The 20,703-nt window shown below is 43.4% G+C and overlaps 1 protein-coding gene across 3 annotated transcripts in view; it reads right to left on the reverse strand.

Moving 5' to 3' along the window:
• Window positions 1-20,703, reverse strand: part of LOC128684751 (discoidin domain-containing receptor 2-like) — a 437,491-nt gene that overhangs the window by 31,883 nt on the left and 384,905 nt on the right. For 2 of the 3 annotated variants that reach the window (XM_070104357.1, XM_070104350.1), the window contains 4 exons: window positions 18,567-18,708; window positions 5,255-5,451; window positions 2,491-2,643; window positions 2,243-2,331 (listed from right to left, as the gene is read on the reverse strand). In XM_070104357.1, coding sequence (XP_069960458.1) covers window positions 2,243-2,331; window positions 2,491-2,643; window positions 5,255-5,451; window positions 18,567-18,708 — 581 coding nt within the window. The remainder of the gene's footprint in view (window positions 1-2,242; window positions 2,332-2,490; window positions 2,644-5,254; window positions 5,452-18,566; window positions 18,709-20,703) is intronic. The other variant, XM_070104351.1, reaches the window with a different exon arrangement.

Below are 20,703 nucleotides of genomic sequence, written 5' to 3' on the forward strand. Positions count from 1 at the left end.
GGGTTACCTGGAGTACCTGAAGGTGCTCGGGTTACCTGGAGTACCTGAAGGTGTTCGGGTTACCTGGAGTACCTGTAGGTGTTCAGGTTGCCTGAAGTACCTGGAGGTGCTCGGGTTATCTGGAGTGCCTGGAGGTGCTCAGGTTGCCTGGAGTACCTGGAGGTGTTCGGTTACCTGGAGTACCTGGAGGTGCTCGGGTTACCTGGAGTACCTGGAGGTGCTCGGGTTACCTGGAGTACCTGAAGGTGCTCGGGTTACCTGGAGTACCTGAAGGTGTTCGGGTTACCTGGAGTACCTGTAGGTGTTCAGGTTGCCTGAAGTACCTGGAGGTGCTCGGGTTATCTGGAGTGCCTGGAGGTGCTCAGGTTGCCTGGAGTACCTGGAGGTGTTCGGTTACCTGGAGTACCTGGAGGTGCTCGGGTTACCTGGAGTACCTGGAGGTGCTCGGGTTACCTGGTAAGTAACTGCTCAAGAGTTTCATCACGTCAGTCTGGTTCCCAAAGAAAAAGTGTTTTTTTTATTGTTGTCGAAGAACGAGACACTGATGCAACATCTGGGAATCTCTAATGAGGAAATATTTCTCCAGCCAGAGGCTTCTTCAGTCCAGTACAGAGAAGAACGGTGGAAGATGATGAGGAGTTTGAGGTGATCAGTCCCTCACTCTGGAGGGACCGATTCCCAACTGTTGCACACGTAGCTCGTTCTTCAACCAGTCTTTTTTTATACCATTTTTTTATTATGGCTCCCACAGAGCATCCTCGAGGTCTTGGAGGACCGACGAGGATCGTGTGAGTCCTCGTCGAGACCACAGCATTGTGGCCTTCATATGAAAGCATTATGTGTAGGAGTTTTTCAGGTTTGAAGGGAATTAACTGACCAAATAGTGCCAGAGTGCCACTTTTCAATTTTCACAGTATTTCCCTCCCCCCCCGTTTCCCCTCAAAAACAGAATTTTCGTAAATGTCTGGTGGAATTTTGACCCGACGTGAATGGGAAACTGGCTTGATGGTAAGACTTATCTGACGAAGTATTGCCTTACACCTGTATAAATATAATTTTTCATGAAAGCTACAACAGTTGTGACAACAGTTGTGACAACAGTTGTGACAACAGTTGTGACAACAGTTGTGACAACAGTTGTGACAACAGTTGTGACAACAGTTGTGACAACAGTTGTGACAACAGTTGTGACAACAGTTGTGACACAGTTGTGACAACAGTTGTGACAACAGTTGTGACACAGTTGTGACAACAGTTGTGACAACAGTTGTGACACAGTTGTGACAACAGTTGTGACACAGTTGTGACAACAGTTGTGACAACAGTTGTGACACAGTTGTGACAACAGTTGTGACAACAGTTGTGACACAGTTGTGACAACAGTTGTGACAACAGTTGTGACAACAGTTGTGACAACAGTTGTGACAACAGTTGTGACAACAGTTGTGACACAGTTGTGACAACAGTTGTGACACAGTTGTGACAACAGTTGTGACAACAGTTGTGACACAGTTGTGACAACAGTTGTGACAACAGTTGTGATAAGTGACCCAGTAGACAACAGTGGCCTTCCAGGTTTCTCGGTGCATGTTCTTAAACAGAGTAAAACAATTTCTGATGAGGTATTGTGAGCAGGAACGAAAACCACTTACGTGGCTTTCGTCCAGGGTCATCCTCTGTGGAAATGGAGAACTGTGCATGGTGGAACACCTCATCTAACCCCATCCCTCCCATCACCCTCAACAACTACTCTATATATGCTTCCCCCGAAGGCTACATACAATACTTATGATAAAGACTTTGGGGAAAACTGGCCCACTGACCAGGATCGTAAACCCACCCGGCATTTGCTACACTTTCAAGGTCCCCTCAAGGAAGGTTCCTTGATGTTGGTGAGGGGCTCTTGATTTAGGGAATTGGATCTGTACTCCAGTTCCCCAAATTAAGCCTGAATGCCTTCCACATCCCCCCCCCCAGGCGCTGTATAATCCTCCGGGTTTAGCGCTTCCCCCTTGATTGTAATAATAATAATAATACTTTCAAGGTGGCTCTCCCACTGCATGAGACCTGATTTACCTCCCATTTCCCAGACGATGTATGACTTTGTAAGATCAGCGTCTCCCCTGTGAATACAATCATCCCCGTCACTAAGCACAGGTGATGTAATGTTGGTGAGCGGGGGAAGAATGTTGGTGAGGAATGTGGGAATGTGGGAATGTGGGAGCAGTGTTTAAAGTCCTACCTGACAGCGTGGGACGCCTCCAGTCTTAGTGTCTTCACTGCTACCATCTGTTTCTCCCCATCCTCGTCCTCCACCTCCCCCAGGTGCACCTGCGGGAGACACACACACACGGGTACTGTCGCACCGGCAAATTACAATCAATCATAAACTAAATATAGAAAATTCTGAGCCATAAAACCGTACGTTGGTGCGAAATTTTAACACATTTACAGAGAAAGAGAGAGTCTGCTGCACCCAGCAACACTTACCTCACCAAACTGGCCCTCTCCTATCTGCTGGAGGAGTGTGATGGCCATCCTGGGGATCTCCCGGGCCTTGACCTCGTCCTGGGGAGCCGCCGCTCCCCCACCACTGCTACCTCCCTGCTTGCTGCCTCCACTGCTGCTGCTGTTGCTCCCCTGCTGGGGAGAGCAGACAACGCTGGTAAACAGAGGCTTCCCAGGTGTGCCTGAGATTAGTGGAGAACCTGGATTGCTAAGTGTCAGGATGAAGGATAACCAGGGATAAAACCACCGGTATACTTACACCACTGGAATAACAACACTGGAACAACATCACTAGGATGACAACACTGGTATACTACATCACTGGAATAACAACACAATTATAACAACACTGGGATAACATCGCTTGTATATACTTGCACCACTGGAATTACAATACTGGGATAACACCACTGGTGTACACTTACACGACTGGAATAAGAATACTGGGATAACATCATTGGTAAAGTTACAACACTGGGATAGCAGCAATGGTATACTTACAACACTGGGATAACACTACTGGTAATCATGCAACACTGGGATAACACCACTGGTATACATAAAACACTGGGATAACACCACTGGTATACTTACACCACTGGGATAACACCTCTTGTATACATACAATACTGAGATAACACCACTGGTATACATACAACACTGAGATAACACCACTGGTATACATATAACATTGAGTTAACACCACTGGTATACTTAAAACACTGGGATAACACCACTGATATACAAACAACACGGGGATAACACCACTGGTATACTTACAACACTGGGATAACACCACTGATATACAAACAACACGGGGATAACACCACTGGTATACTTACAACACTGGGATAACACCACTGGTATACATACAACACTGAGATAACACCACTGGTATACATACAACACTGAGATAGCACCACTGGTATACTTACAACACTGGGATAACACCACTGGTATACAAACAACACGGGGATAACACCATTGGTATACATACAACAATGGGATAACACCACTGGTATACTTACATGACTGGGATAACAACACTAGTATACTTACAACACCGGGATAACACCACTGGTTTACTTACAACACTGGAATAACACCATTGGTATACCTACAACACGGGGATGACACCACTGGTATACACACAACACGGGGATGACACCACTGGTATACACACAACACCGGGATAACACTACTGGTATAATTACAACACGGGGATAACACCACTGATATATATACAATACTGGGATAACACTACTGGTATACATATAACACTGAGATAACACCACTGGTATACATACAACACTGAGATAACACCATTGGTATACTTGCAACACTGGGATAACACTACTGGTAATCATACAACACTGGGATAACACAACTGGGATAACACCACTGGTATATATAGAACACTGGGATACCACCACTGGTATACATACAACACTGAGATAACACCACTGGTATACTTACAACAGTAGGATAACACCACTGGTATAATTACAACACGGGGATAACACCACTGGTATACATACAACACTGGGATAACACCACTGGTATACTTACAACACGGGGATAACACCGCTGGTATACTTACAACACTGGGATAACAACACTGGTATACATACGACACTAGGATAACAACACTGGTATACATACAACACTGGGATAACACCACTGGTATACTTACAACACTGGGATAACAACACTTGTATACTTACAACACTGGGATAACAACACTTGTATACTTACAACACTGGGATAACAACACTGGTATACTTACAACACTGGGATAACAACACTTGTATACTTACAACACTGGGATAACAACACTGGTATACTTACAACACTGGGATAACAACACTTGTATACTTACAACACTGGGATAACAACACTGGTATACTTACAACACTGGGATAACAACACTCCCAGCATACACTTACAACATTGGTATAATACGAAGTGTGTCTCCCCAGACACACTTCCATCTCCTGCTTTTCCTTCTTCATTTTCTCTTACGCTTCACGTACATCTTGGTCTCCCATCCCATCTATCCCTTTCAATTGCTCTCTCTTTCTTCCATCTGCTATTGCTTTCCTTCTTGTTTGTGTTACACTCTACCTGTTGTCTTCACACCTCTGACTTGTTTATTTGCTTTTGTATACTCTCTCTCTCTCTCTCTCTCTCTCTCTCTCTCTCTCTCTCTCTCTCTCTCTCTCTCTCTCTCTCTTTCTCTTTCCCCCAAACAGACGTCATGCATGAAATTTATCAACCAAAACACTTCAGTGTCAACCATAACTCTACAGCATCAACCACCACACCACAGCATCAACCACAGTACCACAGTATCAACCACAACACCACAGCATCAACCACAACACCACAGCATCAACCAGATCATCATAGAATCAGCCACAACACCACAGCATCAATCACAACACTACAGCATAAATCACAAAGCCATAACATCAACTACAACACCACAGTATCAACTGCAACACCACAGCATCAACCAGAACACGACAGCGTCAACCAAAACACCACAGCATTAACCAGAACACCACAGCATCAGCCAGAACACCATAGCATCAACCACAACACCACAGCATTTATTAACCACAACACCACATAATCAACTACAACACCACAGCATCAATCACAACACCATAACATCAACCACAACACTACAGCATCAATCACAACACCATAACATCAGCAACAACAACATAGCTTATCAACTCACCGCTACGATCTCTGTAGCAGCGTAGAAGCTCTCCTGAGGCTGTGGAGGCGCTGTAGGCGGGATGGGAGTGGGGGCGGGCTTGCCCAGGAAGGTGTTGAGGGTGTGCATGGGCGGTTTGGAGTGTGGCAGGGGCGGGGCGTGGTACACACCCCCGTCAGCGCCCAGGTGAGGAATGGCGTACTCCGTGGAGGGGCACTCTGTAGAGGGCAACACCTGCGTTACTTACTACTGAAATAATCTAGACACAATTCTCCCGTTACTAACTACTCAAATCTAGACACAATTCTCTCGTCACTAATTACTTTAACCATCTAGACGCAATTCACTCGTTACTAACTACAAAAATCTAGACACAGTTCCCTCGTTAATAGCTACTTAAATCTAGATACTTAAATTTAGATACAATTCCCTAGTAACTACTAAAATCTAGACGCAATTCCCTTGTTACTAACTTGTTAAACCCTCTAGACACAATACTCTCGTTACTTAAACCACTTAAACACAATACTCTCGTTACTTAAACCACTTAAACACAATACTCTCGTTACTTAAACCACTTAAACACAATACTCTCGTTACTAACTAAAACCATCTAGACACAATACTCTCGTTACTAACTTAAACCATCTAGACACAATACTCTCGTTACTAACTAAAACCATCTAGACACAATACTCTCGTTACTAACTTAAACCATCTAGACACAATACTCTCGTTACTAACTTAAACCATCTAGACACAATACTCTCGTTACTAACTTAAACCATCTAGACACAATACTCTCGTTACTAACTTAAACCATCTAGACACAATACTCTCGTTACTAACTTAAACCATCTAGACACAATACTCTCGTTACTAACTTAAACCCTCTAGACACAATACTCTCGTTACTAACTAAAACCATCTAGACACAATACTCTCGTTACTAACTTAAACCATCTAGACACAATACTCTCGTTACTAACTTAAACCATCTAGACACAATACTCTCGTTACTAACTTAAACCATTTAGACACAATACTCTCGTTACTAACTTAAACCATCTAGACACAGTACTCTCGTTACTAACTTAAACCATCTAGACACAGTACTCTCGTTACTAACTTAAACCATCTAGACACAATACTCTCGTTACTAACTTAAACCATCTAGACACAATACTCTCGTTACTAACTTAAACCATCTAGACACAATACTCTCGTTAATAACTAAAACCATCTAGACACAATACTCTCGTTACTAACTTAAACCATCTAGACACAATACTCTCGTTACTAACTTAAACCATCTAGACACAATACTCTCGTTACTAACTTAAACCATCTAGACACAATACTCTCGTTACTAACTTAAACCATCTAGACACAATACTCTCGTTACTAACTTAAACCATTTAGACACAATACTCTCGTTACTAACTTAAACCATCTAGACACAGTACTCTCGTTACTAACTTAAACCATCTAGACACAGTACTCTCGTTACTAACTTAAACCATCTAGACACAATACTCTCGTTACTAACTTAAACCATTTAGACACAATACTCTCGTTACTAACTTAAACCATCTAGACACAGTACTCTCGTTACTAACTTAAACAATCTAGACACAGTACTCTCGTTACTAACTTAAACCATCTAGACACAATACTCTCGTTACTAACTTAAACCATCTAGACACAATACTCTCGTTACTAACTTAAACCATCTAGACACAATACTCTCGTTAATAACTAAAACCATCTAGACACAATACTCTCGTTACTAACTTAAACCATCTAGACACAATACTCTCGTTACTAACTTAAACCATCTAGACACAATACTCTCGTTACTAACTTAAACCATCTAGACACAATAGCCATTACATAGACATTGAAATATATTTGGTTAGTTTTAATTGGGAGTTTTATTGTTTTAAGAAGGTTTGTATACCTGATAATTATTGTTACATTAATTACGACTGAGAAGTATTATTACCATTTTTACTTGATTCATGGAATTAGATCTAACCTCTCCTTCCATGGAGCAAACCTGAGTACCTTCCATTCACTAAACAACTGCATCACCCTTACGCGTTTACGCTTTCTATAATAATAATAATAATAATAATAATAATAATAATAATAATAATAATAATAATTATTATTATTATTATTATTATTATAAGCTCTTATGATGTGAGAAAACAATTCCTTGCTTCATAAGGAATTATATTCAGTTAATCTTCATCCCAGCTGATATAATGCACCAGCTGGTGCAACACCAGCTGGTGCAACACCAGCTGGTGCAACACCAGCTGGTGCAACACCAGCTGGTGCAACACCAGCTGGTGCAACACCAGCTGGTGCAACACCAGCTGGTGCAACACCAGCTGGTGCAACACCAGCTGGTGCAACACCAGCTGTACCAGAGACAAGGCAAACTGTGAGACACACACACACACACACACACACTCACATAGAGGACTGCAGTTATCATACATGGATGGTATACACTGTGAAACACACACACAGAACTGCAGTTATCATACATGGATGGTATACACTGTGAGACACACATACACAGGACTGCAGTTATCATACATGGATGGTATACACTGTGAAACGCACACACAGGACTGCAGTTATCATACATGGATGGTATACACTGTGAAACGCACACACAGGACTGCAGTTATCATACATGGATGGTATACACTGTGAAACACACACACAGGACTGCAGTTATCATACATGGATGGTATACACTGTGAAACACACACACAGGACTGCAGTTATCATACATGGATGGTATACACTGTGAAACACACACACAGGACTGCAGTTATCATACATGGATGGTATACACTGTGAAACACACACACAGGACTGCAGTTATCATACATGGATGGTATACACTGTGAAACACACACACAGGACTGCAGTTATCATACATGGATGGTATACACTGTGAAACACACACACAGGACTGCAGTTATCATACATGGATGGTATACACTGTGAAACACACACACAGGACTGCAGTTATCATACATGGATGGTATACACTGTGAAACACACACACAGGACTGCAGTTATCATACATGGATGGTATACACTGTGAAACACACACACAGGACTGCAGTTATCATACATGGATGGTATACACTGTGAAACACACACACAGGACTGCAGTTATCATACATGGATGGTATACACTGTGAAACACACACACAGGACTGCAGTTATCATACATGGATGGTATACACTGTGAAACGCACACACAGGACTGCAGTTATCATACATGGATGGTATACACTGTGAAACACACACACAGGACTGCAGTTATCATACATGGATGGTATACACTGTGAAACACACACACAGGACTGCAGTTATCATACATGGATGGTATACACTGTGAAACACACACACAGGACTGCAGTTATCATACATGGATGGTATACACTGTGAAACGCACACACAGGACTGCAGTTATCATACATGGATGGTATACACTGTGAAACGCACACACAGGACTGCAGTTATCATACATGGATGGTATACACTGTGAAACACACACACAGGACTGCAGTTATCATACATGGATGGTATACACTGTGAAACACACACACAGGACTGCGGTTATCATACATGGATGGTATACACTGTGAAACACACACACAGGACTGCGGTTATCATACATGGATGGTATACACTGTGAAACACACACACAGGACTGCAGTTATCATACATGGATGGTATACACTGTGAAACGCACACACAGGACTGCAGTTATCATACATGGATGGTATACACTGTGAAACACACACACAGGACTGCAGTTATCATACATGGATGGTATACACTGTGAAACACACACACAGGACTGCGGTTATCATACATGGATGGTATACACTGTGAAACACACACACAGGACTGCGGTTATCATACATGGATGGTATACACTGTGAAACACACACACAGGACTGCGGTTATCATACATGGATGGTATACACTGTGAAACGCACACACAGGACTGCAGTTATCATACATGGATGGTATACACTGTGAAACGCACACACAGGACTGCAGTTATCATACATGGATGGTATACACTGTGAAACACACACACAGGACTGCAGTTATCATACATGGATGGTATACACTGTGAAACGCACACACAGGACTGCAGTTATCATACATGGATGGTATACACTGTGAAACGCACACACAGGACTGCAGTTATCATACATGGATGGTATACACTGTGAAACACACACACAGGACTGCAGTTATCATACATGGATGGTATACACTGTGAAACGCACACACAGGACTGCAGTTATCATACATGGATGGTATACACTGTGAAACGCACACACAGGACTGCAGTTATCATACATGGATGGTATACACTGTGAAACACACACACAGGACTGCAGTTATCATACATGGATGGTATACACTGTGAAACACACACACAGGACTGCAGTTATCATACATGGATGGTATACACTGTGAAACACACACACAGGACTGCAGTTATCATACATGGATGGTATACACTGTGAAACACACACACAGGACTGCAGTTATCATACATGGATGGTATACACTGTGAAACACACACACAGGACTGCAGTTATCATACATGGATGGTATACACTGTGAAACACACACACAGGACTGCAGTTATCATACATGGATGGTATACACTGTGAAACACACACACAGGACTGCAGTTATCATACATGGATGGTATACACTGTGAAACACACACACAGGACTGCAGTTATCATACATGGATGGTATACACTGTGAAACACACACACAGGACTGCAGTTATCATACATGGATGGTATACACTGTGAAACACACACACAGGACTGCAGTTATCATACATGGATGGTATACACTGTGAAACACACACACAGGACTGCAGTTATCATACATGGATGGTATACACTGTGAAACACACACACAGGACTGCAGTTATCATACATGGATGGTATACACTGTGAAACACACACACAGGACTGCAGTTATCATACATGGATGGTATACACTGTGAAACACACACACAGGACTGCAGTTATCATACATGGATGGTATACACTGTGAAACACACACACAGGACTGCAGTTATCATACATGGATGGTATACACTGTGAAACACACACACAGGACTGCAGTTATCATACATGGATGGTATACACTGTGAAACACACACACAGGACTGCAGTTATCATACATGGATGGTATACACTGTGAAACACACACCCAGGACTGCAGTTATCATACATGGATGGTAACACTGTGAAACACACACACAGGACTGCAGTTATCATACATGGATGGTATACACTGTGAAACACACACACAGGACTGCAGTTATCATACATGGTATACACTGTGAAACACACACACAGGACTGCAGTTATCATACATGGTGGATACACGCACACACAGGACTGCAGTTATCATACATGGATGGTATACACTGTGAAACACACACACAGGACTGCAGTTATCATACATGGATGGTATACACTGTGAAACACACACACAGGACTGCAGTTATCATACATGGATGGTATACACTGTGAAACACACACACAGGACTGCAGTTATCATACATGGATGGTATACACTGTGAAACACACACACAGGACTGCAGTTATCATACATGGATGGTATACACTGTGAAACACACACACAGGACTGCAGTTATCATACATGGATGGTATACACTGTGAGACACACACACACAGGACTGCAGTTATCATACATGGATGGTATACACTGTGAAACACACACACAGGACTGCAGTTATCATACATGGATGGTATACACTGGGGTGGATTATACAGCAACAATGAATCACGGTATTATACACTTTGATTACTCAGGTCACAGCCAGTCACAAAAAAGAGCTGTAAAAAACTATCATATCCCAGGATTACTGAGCACACTGTTTTGTGTGAGGGATTCCCTCACGCTCACCTGCTGTGGAGCACTGAAACACACACACACTGTCTTGTGTGAGGGATTCCCTCACGCTCACCTGCTGTGGAGCACTGAAACACACACACACTGTCTTGTGTGAGGGATTCCCTCACGCTCACCTGCTGTGGAGCACTGAAACACACACACACTGTCTTGTGTGAGGGATTCCCTCACGTTCACCTGCTGTGGAGCACTGAAACACACACTCACTGTTTTGTGTGAGGGATTCCCTCACGCTCACCTGCTGTGGAGCACTGAAACACACACACACTGTCTTGTGTGAGGGATTCCCTCACGTTCACCTGCTGTGGAGCACTGAAACACACACTCACTGTCTTGTGTGAGGGATTCCCTCACGCTCACCTGCTGTGGAGCACTGAAACACACACTCACTGTTTTGTGTGAGGGATTCCCTCACGCTCACCTGCTGTGGAGCACTGAAACACACACACACTGTCTTGTGTGAGGGATTCCCTCACGTTCACCTGCTGTGGAGCACTGAAACACACACTCACTGTCTTGTGTGACGGATTCCCTCACGCTCACCTGCTGTGGAGCACTGAAACACACACTCACTGTTTTGTGTGAGGGATTCCCTCACGCTCACTTGCTGTGGAGCACTGAAACACACACTCACTGTCTTGTGTGAGGGATTCCCTCACGCTCACCTGCTGTGGAGCACTGAAACACACACTCACTGTCTTGTGTGAGGGATTCCCTCACGCTCACCTGCTGTGGAGCACTGAAACACACACTCACTGTCTTGTGTGAGGGATTCCCTCACGCTCACCTGCTGTGGAGCACTGAAACACACACACACTGTCTTGTGTGAGGGATTCCCTCACGCTCACCTGCTGTGGAGCACTGAAACACACACACACACACACACACACACACACACACACACACACACACACACACACACACACACACACACACACACACACACACACACACTGATATCTTTACCTCTGATGGGTTTCGGGAGTTTTCTAACTCACGGAGCCTGTGCCAGGTTTGTGTGGTGTTTGCTTTGTCAACCAGGCTGTTTCTGTTGGTGGCTCGTTGGCGCACATATCCATAACAGCCTGGCTGATCTGGCACTTCCTGGAGGTACTTTTACAGTTTCCTGTTTCAGACTTCTACACTTGTTCCAACAGTGTTTCTGATATCTTATGGTAAGATGTTGAATAGTATGGGACCAGGGATGTTGATACAGTGTTCTCTACTGTGTCCAAGGCGCTCCTGATTTTCACTGGGTTTATTTTACACTTTCTCCCATATCTCTCAGTCCAATATGATATGGCAGTGTGTAGGTTTGTTACCAGGCCCTCAAGTATTTTCACGCATTTATTATCATGTATCTCTCTCTCCTCCGCTTCAGTGAGTACATATATAGGACTTTAAGGAGTTCCCAGTAGTTCAAATGCTTTATTAGCTCTATGTGCGGTCATAAATAATCTGTGTATCTGTTCCGACTCTGATATCTCTCCTGCCCTGAACGGGGCCGTCAACGCTGAACAATACTCCAAGTTAGAGAGCACAAATATTTCGAATATTGTCAGCATTTTCACTATTTTTCCTTGTTTTGAAAGTTCCCATTACCATCCCCGTCATGTTCATGGCTGTCATGACATTTGCCTTGTGTTCTTTGAAAGATAGGTCAATTAACATTATTACATCCAGGTTCTGCACTTGTTCCTTTTCATCCTGTTTGATCCTCTTGTGTTTTGTGTACATTCTCTCTCTTGAGTTCTTCATTCTTTATTTACCTAAGCAGTTGGAACTTGTTACCACTGAACGTTATGTTGTTCTCCACTGTTTACTGCAAGACTCCTTATATGTTCTTGCAGTTTTCTTTTGTGTCTTCTACCGAGGTGATTTTCATGCTTATTTTGGTCTTAACTCTAAATAATGACAGGAAACAGTGGCGAGTGTTTTTATCTATGTCTGTTATGAGGATAAGTAACAGTAGAGGTGCCAGGACAGTGCCTTGTGACACTGAGGTGTTCCACCACCCTCTTGTTAAATGTTCCACCACAATCGTGTTACGAGAGGTGTTCCACCACCCTCGTGTTAAGTGTTCCACCAGAAGCGTGTTACGAGAGGTGTTCCACCACCCTCGTGTTAAGTGTTCCACCACAATCGTGTTACGAGAGGTGTTCCACCACCCTCGTGTTAAGTGTTCCACCACAATCGTGTTACGAGAGGTGTTCCACCACCCTCGTGTTAAGTGTTCCACCACCCTCGTGTTAAGTGTTCCACCACAATCGTGTTACGAGAGGTGTTCCACCACCCTCGTGTTAAGTGTTCCACCACAATCGTGTTACGAGAGGTGTTCCACCACCCTCGTGTTAAGTGTTCCATCACAATCGTGTTACGAGAGGTGTTCCGCCATTCTCGTGTTAAGTGTTCCACCACAATCGTGTTACGAGAGGTGTTCCACCACCCTCGTGTTAAGTGTTCCACCAAAATCGTGTTACGAGAGGTGTTCCGCCATCCTCGTGTTAAGTGTTCCACCACAATCGTGTTACGAGAGGTGTTCCACCACCCTCGTGTTAAGTGTTCCATCACAATCGTGTTACGAGAGGTGTTCCACCACCCTCGTGTTAAGTGTTCCACCACAATCGTGTTACGAGAGGTGTTCCACCACCCTCGTGTTAAGTGTTCCACCACAATCGTGTTACGAGAGGTGTTCCACCACCCTCGTGTTAAGTGTTCCATCACAATCGTGTTACGAGAGGTGTTCCACCACCCTCGTGTTAAGTGTTCCACCACACAGGTGTTATATCAGGCGTAGCAACACGCTCCTGCTTCAAGCCTGTCATTATCACTCGTCGCCACACGAACCAGTTCATATCGAAATGAAATATTGGTCTTGGGTGCTGCCAAGTATATGTTGGCCGCACGCTTTGAATATTTACCCTCGACAAGTCATACGGCAAAAAAAAAAAGTTGATACTTAACATTATCAGTACACAAGACAACGATGTGTGTGTGTGTGTGTGTGTGTGTGTTTCTGAAGCCAGGACTCGAGTCCGGCCAACCGGTTTTCCTAAGTCCCTTCATAAACGATACAGTGCGCTCACAATCCAACAGAGCCTCTATTTGAAAACTGTCTGATTCAATTCACTCCCGTCTACCACGCTCACACAAGCCTGCTGGATGCTCAAGCCTCTAAAACTCAACTCAGTTTCAAGCGTAAATGATTAAAAAGAAAGACAATCGGGGGTTTTAAACCGTGGTCCTGGGGTTGACAGGTCCATCGCTTTACCACCGAGAATATCAGTGGTTAAGACAGAAGTGACAGAACAACAGCAGTCTTGGGAGATGCTGACAGCTGTTAGCAGACTACAGAGAGAGAGAGAGAGAGAGAGAGAGAGAGAGAGAGAGAGAGAGAGAGAGAGAGAGAGAGAGAGAGAGAGAGAGAGAGAGAGAGAGAGAGAGAGAGAGAGAGAGAGAGAGCAGACGTAATGAGAAGGAAGTTGAAGATGTATTAGGGTAGATATAAGATCTAGGTACCAGAGTGTACATCAGAAGTTAGTGGGAAGTAGAGTGTATGCAATACACAGCTAATCGGAAACTAACTTATGACGACATTTCGGTTCGACGTTTCGCTCCAAGTCGGACCCAAACGTCGTTATATATTTCAATTTCTTATGTACGGATTATTTGTGACATTTTTATTCACTGGAGGAATGTGGGTGAGTGAGGAAGATAGTGAGTGAGGAAGATAGTGAGTGAGGAAGATAGTGAGTGACGAAGATAGTGAGTAAGGAAGGAAATGAACGAGGAAGAAAGTGAATGAGGAAGATAGTGAGTGAAGAAGATAGTGAGTGAGCAAGACAGTGAGTGAGGAAGATAGTGAGTGAAGAAGATAGTGAGTGAAGATAGTGAGTGAGGAAGACAGTGAGTGAGGAAGATAGTGAGTGAGGAAGATAGTGAGTGGGGAAGATAGTGAATGAGGAAGACAGTAAGTGAGGAAGTCAGTGAGTGAGGAAGATAATGAGTGAGGAAGACAGAGAGTGAGGAAGACAGTGAGTGAGAAAGATAGTGAGTGATGAAGATAGTGAGTGAGGAAGATAGTGAGTGAGGAAGAAAGTGAGTAAGATAGTGAGTGAGGATGATGTGATGAATGGTTTGAAAAACCGACAAGTTGAAGATTGAGACACTTATGCAGCATATGGAAATCTTTATTCAGGAAACGTTTCGCCACACAGTGGCTTCATCAGTCCAATACAAAGAGGAAGGCGTAAGGAGAGGAGGAGAATGAGGTAATCAGTCCCTCAACCTGGAGTCGATGTGTTCAGTCCATCAATCTTGTAGAATGTACAGCATAGGGCCATAGACGTGGCTTATATACTGTAGTGAGGTGACATGAAGCAGATGGAGGCGGGGTCATAGTGGTACCATCCACTAGTCGAAGTAGGTCTTCGTCGGTCAACTTGTCGGTTTTTCAAACCATTCATCACAACTGTCGGACACTGCAGCATCATGGGATCTTGTTACAAAGAATTCTTCAACACTTGTTCAACCTTTGGACGAAGACCTACTTCGACTAGTGGATGGTACAACTATGACCCCGCCTCCATCTGCTTCACGTCACCTCACTACAGTATATAAGCCACGTCTATGGCCCTATGCTGTACATTCTACAAGATTGATGGACTGAACACATCGACTCCAGGTTGAGGGACTGATTACCTCATTCTCCTCCTCTCCTTACGCCTTCCTCTTTGTATTGGACTGATGAAGCCACTGTGTGGCGAAACGTTTCCTGAATAAAGATTTCCATATGCTGCATAAGTGTCTCAATCTTCGAGTGAGGATGATATTGAGTGAGGATGATAGTGAGTGAGGATGATAGTGAGTGAGGAAGATAGTGAGGAAGAGAGTGAGTGAGAAAGATATTGAGTGAGAGAGATAGTGAGTGAGGAAGACAGTGAGTGAGGAAGATAGTGAGTGAGTATAATATAGTGAGTGAGGGTGAGTGAGTGAGGAAGATAGCGAGTGAGGAAGACAGTGAATGAGGAAGATAGTGATTAAGATAGTGAGTGAGGAAGATAGTGAGTGAGGAAGACAGTGAGTGAGGAAGATAGTGAGTGAGGATGATACTGAGCGAGGAAGATAGTGAGTGAAGAAGACAGTGAATGAGGAAGATAGTGAGGAAGATAGTGAGTGAGGAAGACAGTGAGTGAGGAAGATAGTGAGTGAGGAAGATAGTGAGAGGAGAGCAGTGAGGTGAGGAAGGGTAGAATGAGGAGAGAGGTGAGTGGGGAGAAGATAGTAGTGAGGAAGACAGGTGAGAGGAAGATAGTGAGAGGGAGAAGACAGTGAGTGGGAGAGATAGTGAATGAGGAAGATAGTGAGTAAGATAGTGAGTGAGGAAGACAGTGAGTGAGGAAGATAGTGAGTGAGGAAGACAGTGAGTGAGGAAGATAGTGAGTGAGGAAGATAGTGAGTGAGGAAGATAGTGAGTGAGGAAGATAGTGAGTGAGGAAGACAGTGAGTGAGGAAGATAGTGAGTGAGGAAGACAGTGAGTGAGGAAGATAGTGAGTGAGGATGATACTGAGTGAAGAAGATAGTGAGGAAGATAATGAGTGAGGAAGACAGTGAATGAGGAAGATAATGAGTAAGGATGATACTGAGTGAGGAAGAAAGTGAGGAAGATAGTGAGTGATTAAGATAGTGAATGCTGTCTCTTGTTCACTCTCTCTCTCTCTCTCTCTCTCTCTCTCTCTCTCTCTCTCTCTAAAACTTATTTTCCTGTTTTCCTCATTTGCATTTTGTTTTAGCCAAACGTCGGAAAGAATGAGTAAACTTTCGGTTGAGACCGTGAGGGGAGGGGAGAGAGAGAGAGAGAGAGAGAGAGAGAGAGAGAGAGAGAGAGAGAGAGGGAGGGGAGAGGGAGAGTGAGTGACATGTCATCAGTTAGAAGTGACAAGCCATCTTCATGTCATCATCTCTACCGGGACCTCTTTCTCCCTCTCCCCCTCTCTCTCTCCTCTCCCCCCTCATTCTCCCCTCCCCACCCAGGGACTAGGAATTACAAGGCCTCTATATTTAATGAGTTTTTGGGAGGTATATTCGGTATAAAAGCATATCTGAACAATGCCAGGAGTGCCAGGCCCTGTGCCACTTGTCTCCTGGTTATTACAGCGAGTGGGGTGGGAGTGGGGTGAGAGAGGGGTGGGAGTGGGGTGGGAGTAGCATGGATGGATGGGTTAAAACAGAGGTGGGACGAAATTGGAATGGTAATGGGATGGGAGGGGTGATAATGTGGTGAGTGGGATGAGAGGGATGATAGTGTAGTGAGTAGGAAGGGAGGGATGATAGTGTGGTGAGTAGAATGGGAGGGATGATAGTGTGGTGAGTAGGATGGGAGGGATGATAGTGTGGTGAGTGGGATGGGAGGGATGATAGTGTGGTGAGTAGAATGGGAGGGATGATAGTGTGGTGAGTAGGATGGGAGGGATGATAGTGTGGTGAGTGGGATGGGAGAGATGATAGTGTGGTGAGTAGGATGGGAGGGATGATAGTGTGGTGAGTGGGATGGGAGGGATGATAGTGTGATGAGTAGGATGCGAGGGATGATAGTGTGGTGAGTGGGATGAGAGGAATAATAGTGTGGTGAGTGGGATGGGATATATGATAGTGTGGTGAATATGATGGGAGGGATGATAGTGTGGTGAGTGGGATGGGAGGGATGATAGTGTGGTGAGTAGGATGCGAAGGATGATAGTGTGGTGAGTAGGATGGGAGGGATGATAGTGTGGTGAGTGGGATGGGAGGGAAGATAGTGTGGTGAGTGGGATGGGAGGGATGATCGTGTGGTGAATGGGATGGGAGGGATGGTAGTGTGGTGAGTGGGATGGGAGTTATGATAGTGTGGTGAGTGGGATGGGAGTTATGATAGTGTGGTGAGTGGGATGGGAGTTATGATAGTGTGGTGAGTGGGATGGGAGTTATGATAGTGTGGTGAGTGGGATGGGAGTTATGATAGTGTGGTGAGTGGGGTGGGTAACATTATTCTCCATCCTCTCGTTTACAAGTAACATTGATCTCCATCCTCTCGTTTACAATCTCACCTGTATAATGAGGACTGGAGGACTGGAGAGATGAGTGTCTCACCTGTACAATCTGGACTGGAGAGATATCTCACCTGCATAATCAGGACTGGAGAGATGTCTTACCTGTATAATCAGGACTAGAGAGATGTCTCACCTGCATATTCAGGACTGGAGAGATGTCTCACCTGCATAATCAGGACTGGAGAGATGTCTCACCTGTATAATCAGGACCGGAGAGATGTCTCACCTGTATAATCAGGACTGGAGAGAGGGTTGGGGTGAGTCAGCTTGTGTGTGAGTGAGTACCCACTCAGAGTGTTGTAGGTGAGGTGGAATGGTTCAGAGTAGAGACCGTTCTTGTCCACCTCCGACCCCGTCTCTGCTCCCAGCTGTGGAACACCAGTCAACACACGCCGTTAATACTACAGAAACTCAAGACTTATAGCCACAGAAGACAACACTCAATACAGAAGAATCCTGGAATCATCGTTCATCTCTATAACCAACAATTTCAACCAGAACAATGGCTTCTATAACATAGCTGAACCACTCGCCAAGAAACTTCTTCATCGCTATCCCACATAAGAACATAGAACACTGCAGAAGGTCTACTCACAACTTGTCCAATACCCCCGCCTAGCTACCCAAGACTCTATAACCCCACCCGGTAGATCATCAGATGCAGCAATCTCCACCTGACCTCAACGTTCTGAACTATAAATACTCCCGTACCTTCCAACCCCAGGTAGATCCGTGAGTGACTTGAAAAAGCCCACTGTGTGGGTGAAACGTTGTCAATAAAGGATCACAATATACTGCATTTGTGTTTATATTTCCACACGCCGTTAATATTGTCCAACACACACACACACACACACACACACACACACACACACACACACACACACACACACACACACACACACACACACACACACACACACACACACACACACACACACACACACACACACACACACACACACACACGCACACACACACGGAGTTACATGGACAGTGAAGGAGGAAGAGTGGAGAAACAGACATAGTTAGGAAGACAGAGAAAGGGATATTATACTCTCTCTCTCTCTCTCTCTCTCTCTCTCTCTCTCTCTCTCTCTCTCTCTCTCTCTCTCTCTCTCTCTCTCTCTCTCTCTCTCTCTCTCTCTCTCTCTCTCTCTCTCTCTCTCTCTCTCTCTCTCTCTCTCTCTTCATATCTAAAAAACTAACAAATGCATTTGTACACACACATCTAAACACTCACCTACACCAGGCAAGCGATTGTACACACAGAGTGTACACACAGGCCACTACACACCAGCTTAGGCTAAATAAGACGCTAAAAAACACTCGTTTAAAAACAAAAGCATTACTATGAGTGTTGAATTTATTTAGTACAACAGTTAATATACAATACATTAGTGTCAGTGTATTAATCTATCATACACAAGTGTCAACGTATTGGCCTGTCATACAGGAGATGAAGCATTATGATCCTAGAAGTGTGTGTGTGTGTGTGTGTGTGTGTGTGTGTGTGTGTGTGTGTATACAGAACAACCACTGTGAAAAGTAGTGAAATTTCAATAGATTTTGTGACTTCTCACATTATCAAGGAACTATAGAAATAAAACATCAACAGGAAGGCATATAAGGGCAAGACTACACCTCACAGTCACTTTACAACACCCGATTCTGTGAAACACAACTGATACTCTACCCAAGCATTAAGATTTTTTACTTGTCTAAGGTACCATTAAATTCATCCCAAATTTTATTAATTATAAATGAATCCAATTTATATAAACCAAAAGAAATATTCATGTTATTTTCAAAACTGCTTTTTATTAAACTTGATTCTAGTTTCGAAAATAATATGAATATTTCTTTTGGTCTATATAAATTAGATTAATTTATAATTAATAAAATTTGACACTTCCTAACTCCTACAAGATGTTATTCCTCCCTGCCCTATATACGAAATCACAGCTTCTCTATCTTCATCAACATTTAATAATTCCACAAAATATTCTACATTTTCCCGATACCTCTAACTCTCCATTTAATAACTCTCCTCTCCTATATTTGACTGTCAAATTCATTCGTTCCCAGGTTTCCTCAACTTATTAATCTCACTCCAAAACTTTTTCTTATATATATATATATATATATATATATATATATATATATATATATATATATATATATATATATATATATATATATATATATATATATATATATATATATATATATATATATATATATATATATATATATATATATATATATGCGGATAAATAAAAACACTTATGTATGTATACAAGTACCTATACGAATATACATGTGCCTACATGTGTATTTATGTTCCTGTGTATTTATTTTAC

Source organism: Cherax quadricarinatus, chromosome 5 (assembly GCF_038502225.1).
Source record: "Cherax quadricarinatus isolate ZL_2023a chromosome 5, ASM3850222v1, whole genome shotgun sequence".
Classification (NCBI taxonomy): Eukaryota; Metazoa; Arthropoda; class Malacostraca; order Decapoda; family Parastacidae; genus Cherax; species Cherax quadricarinatus.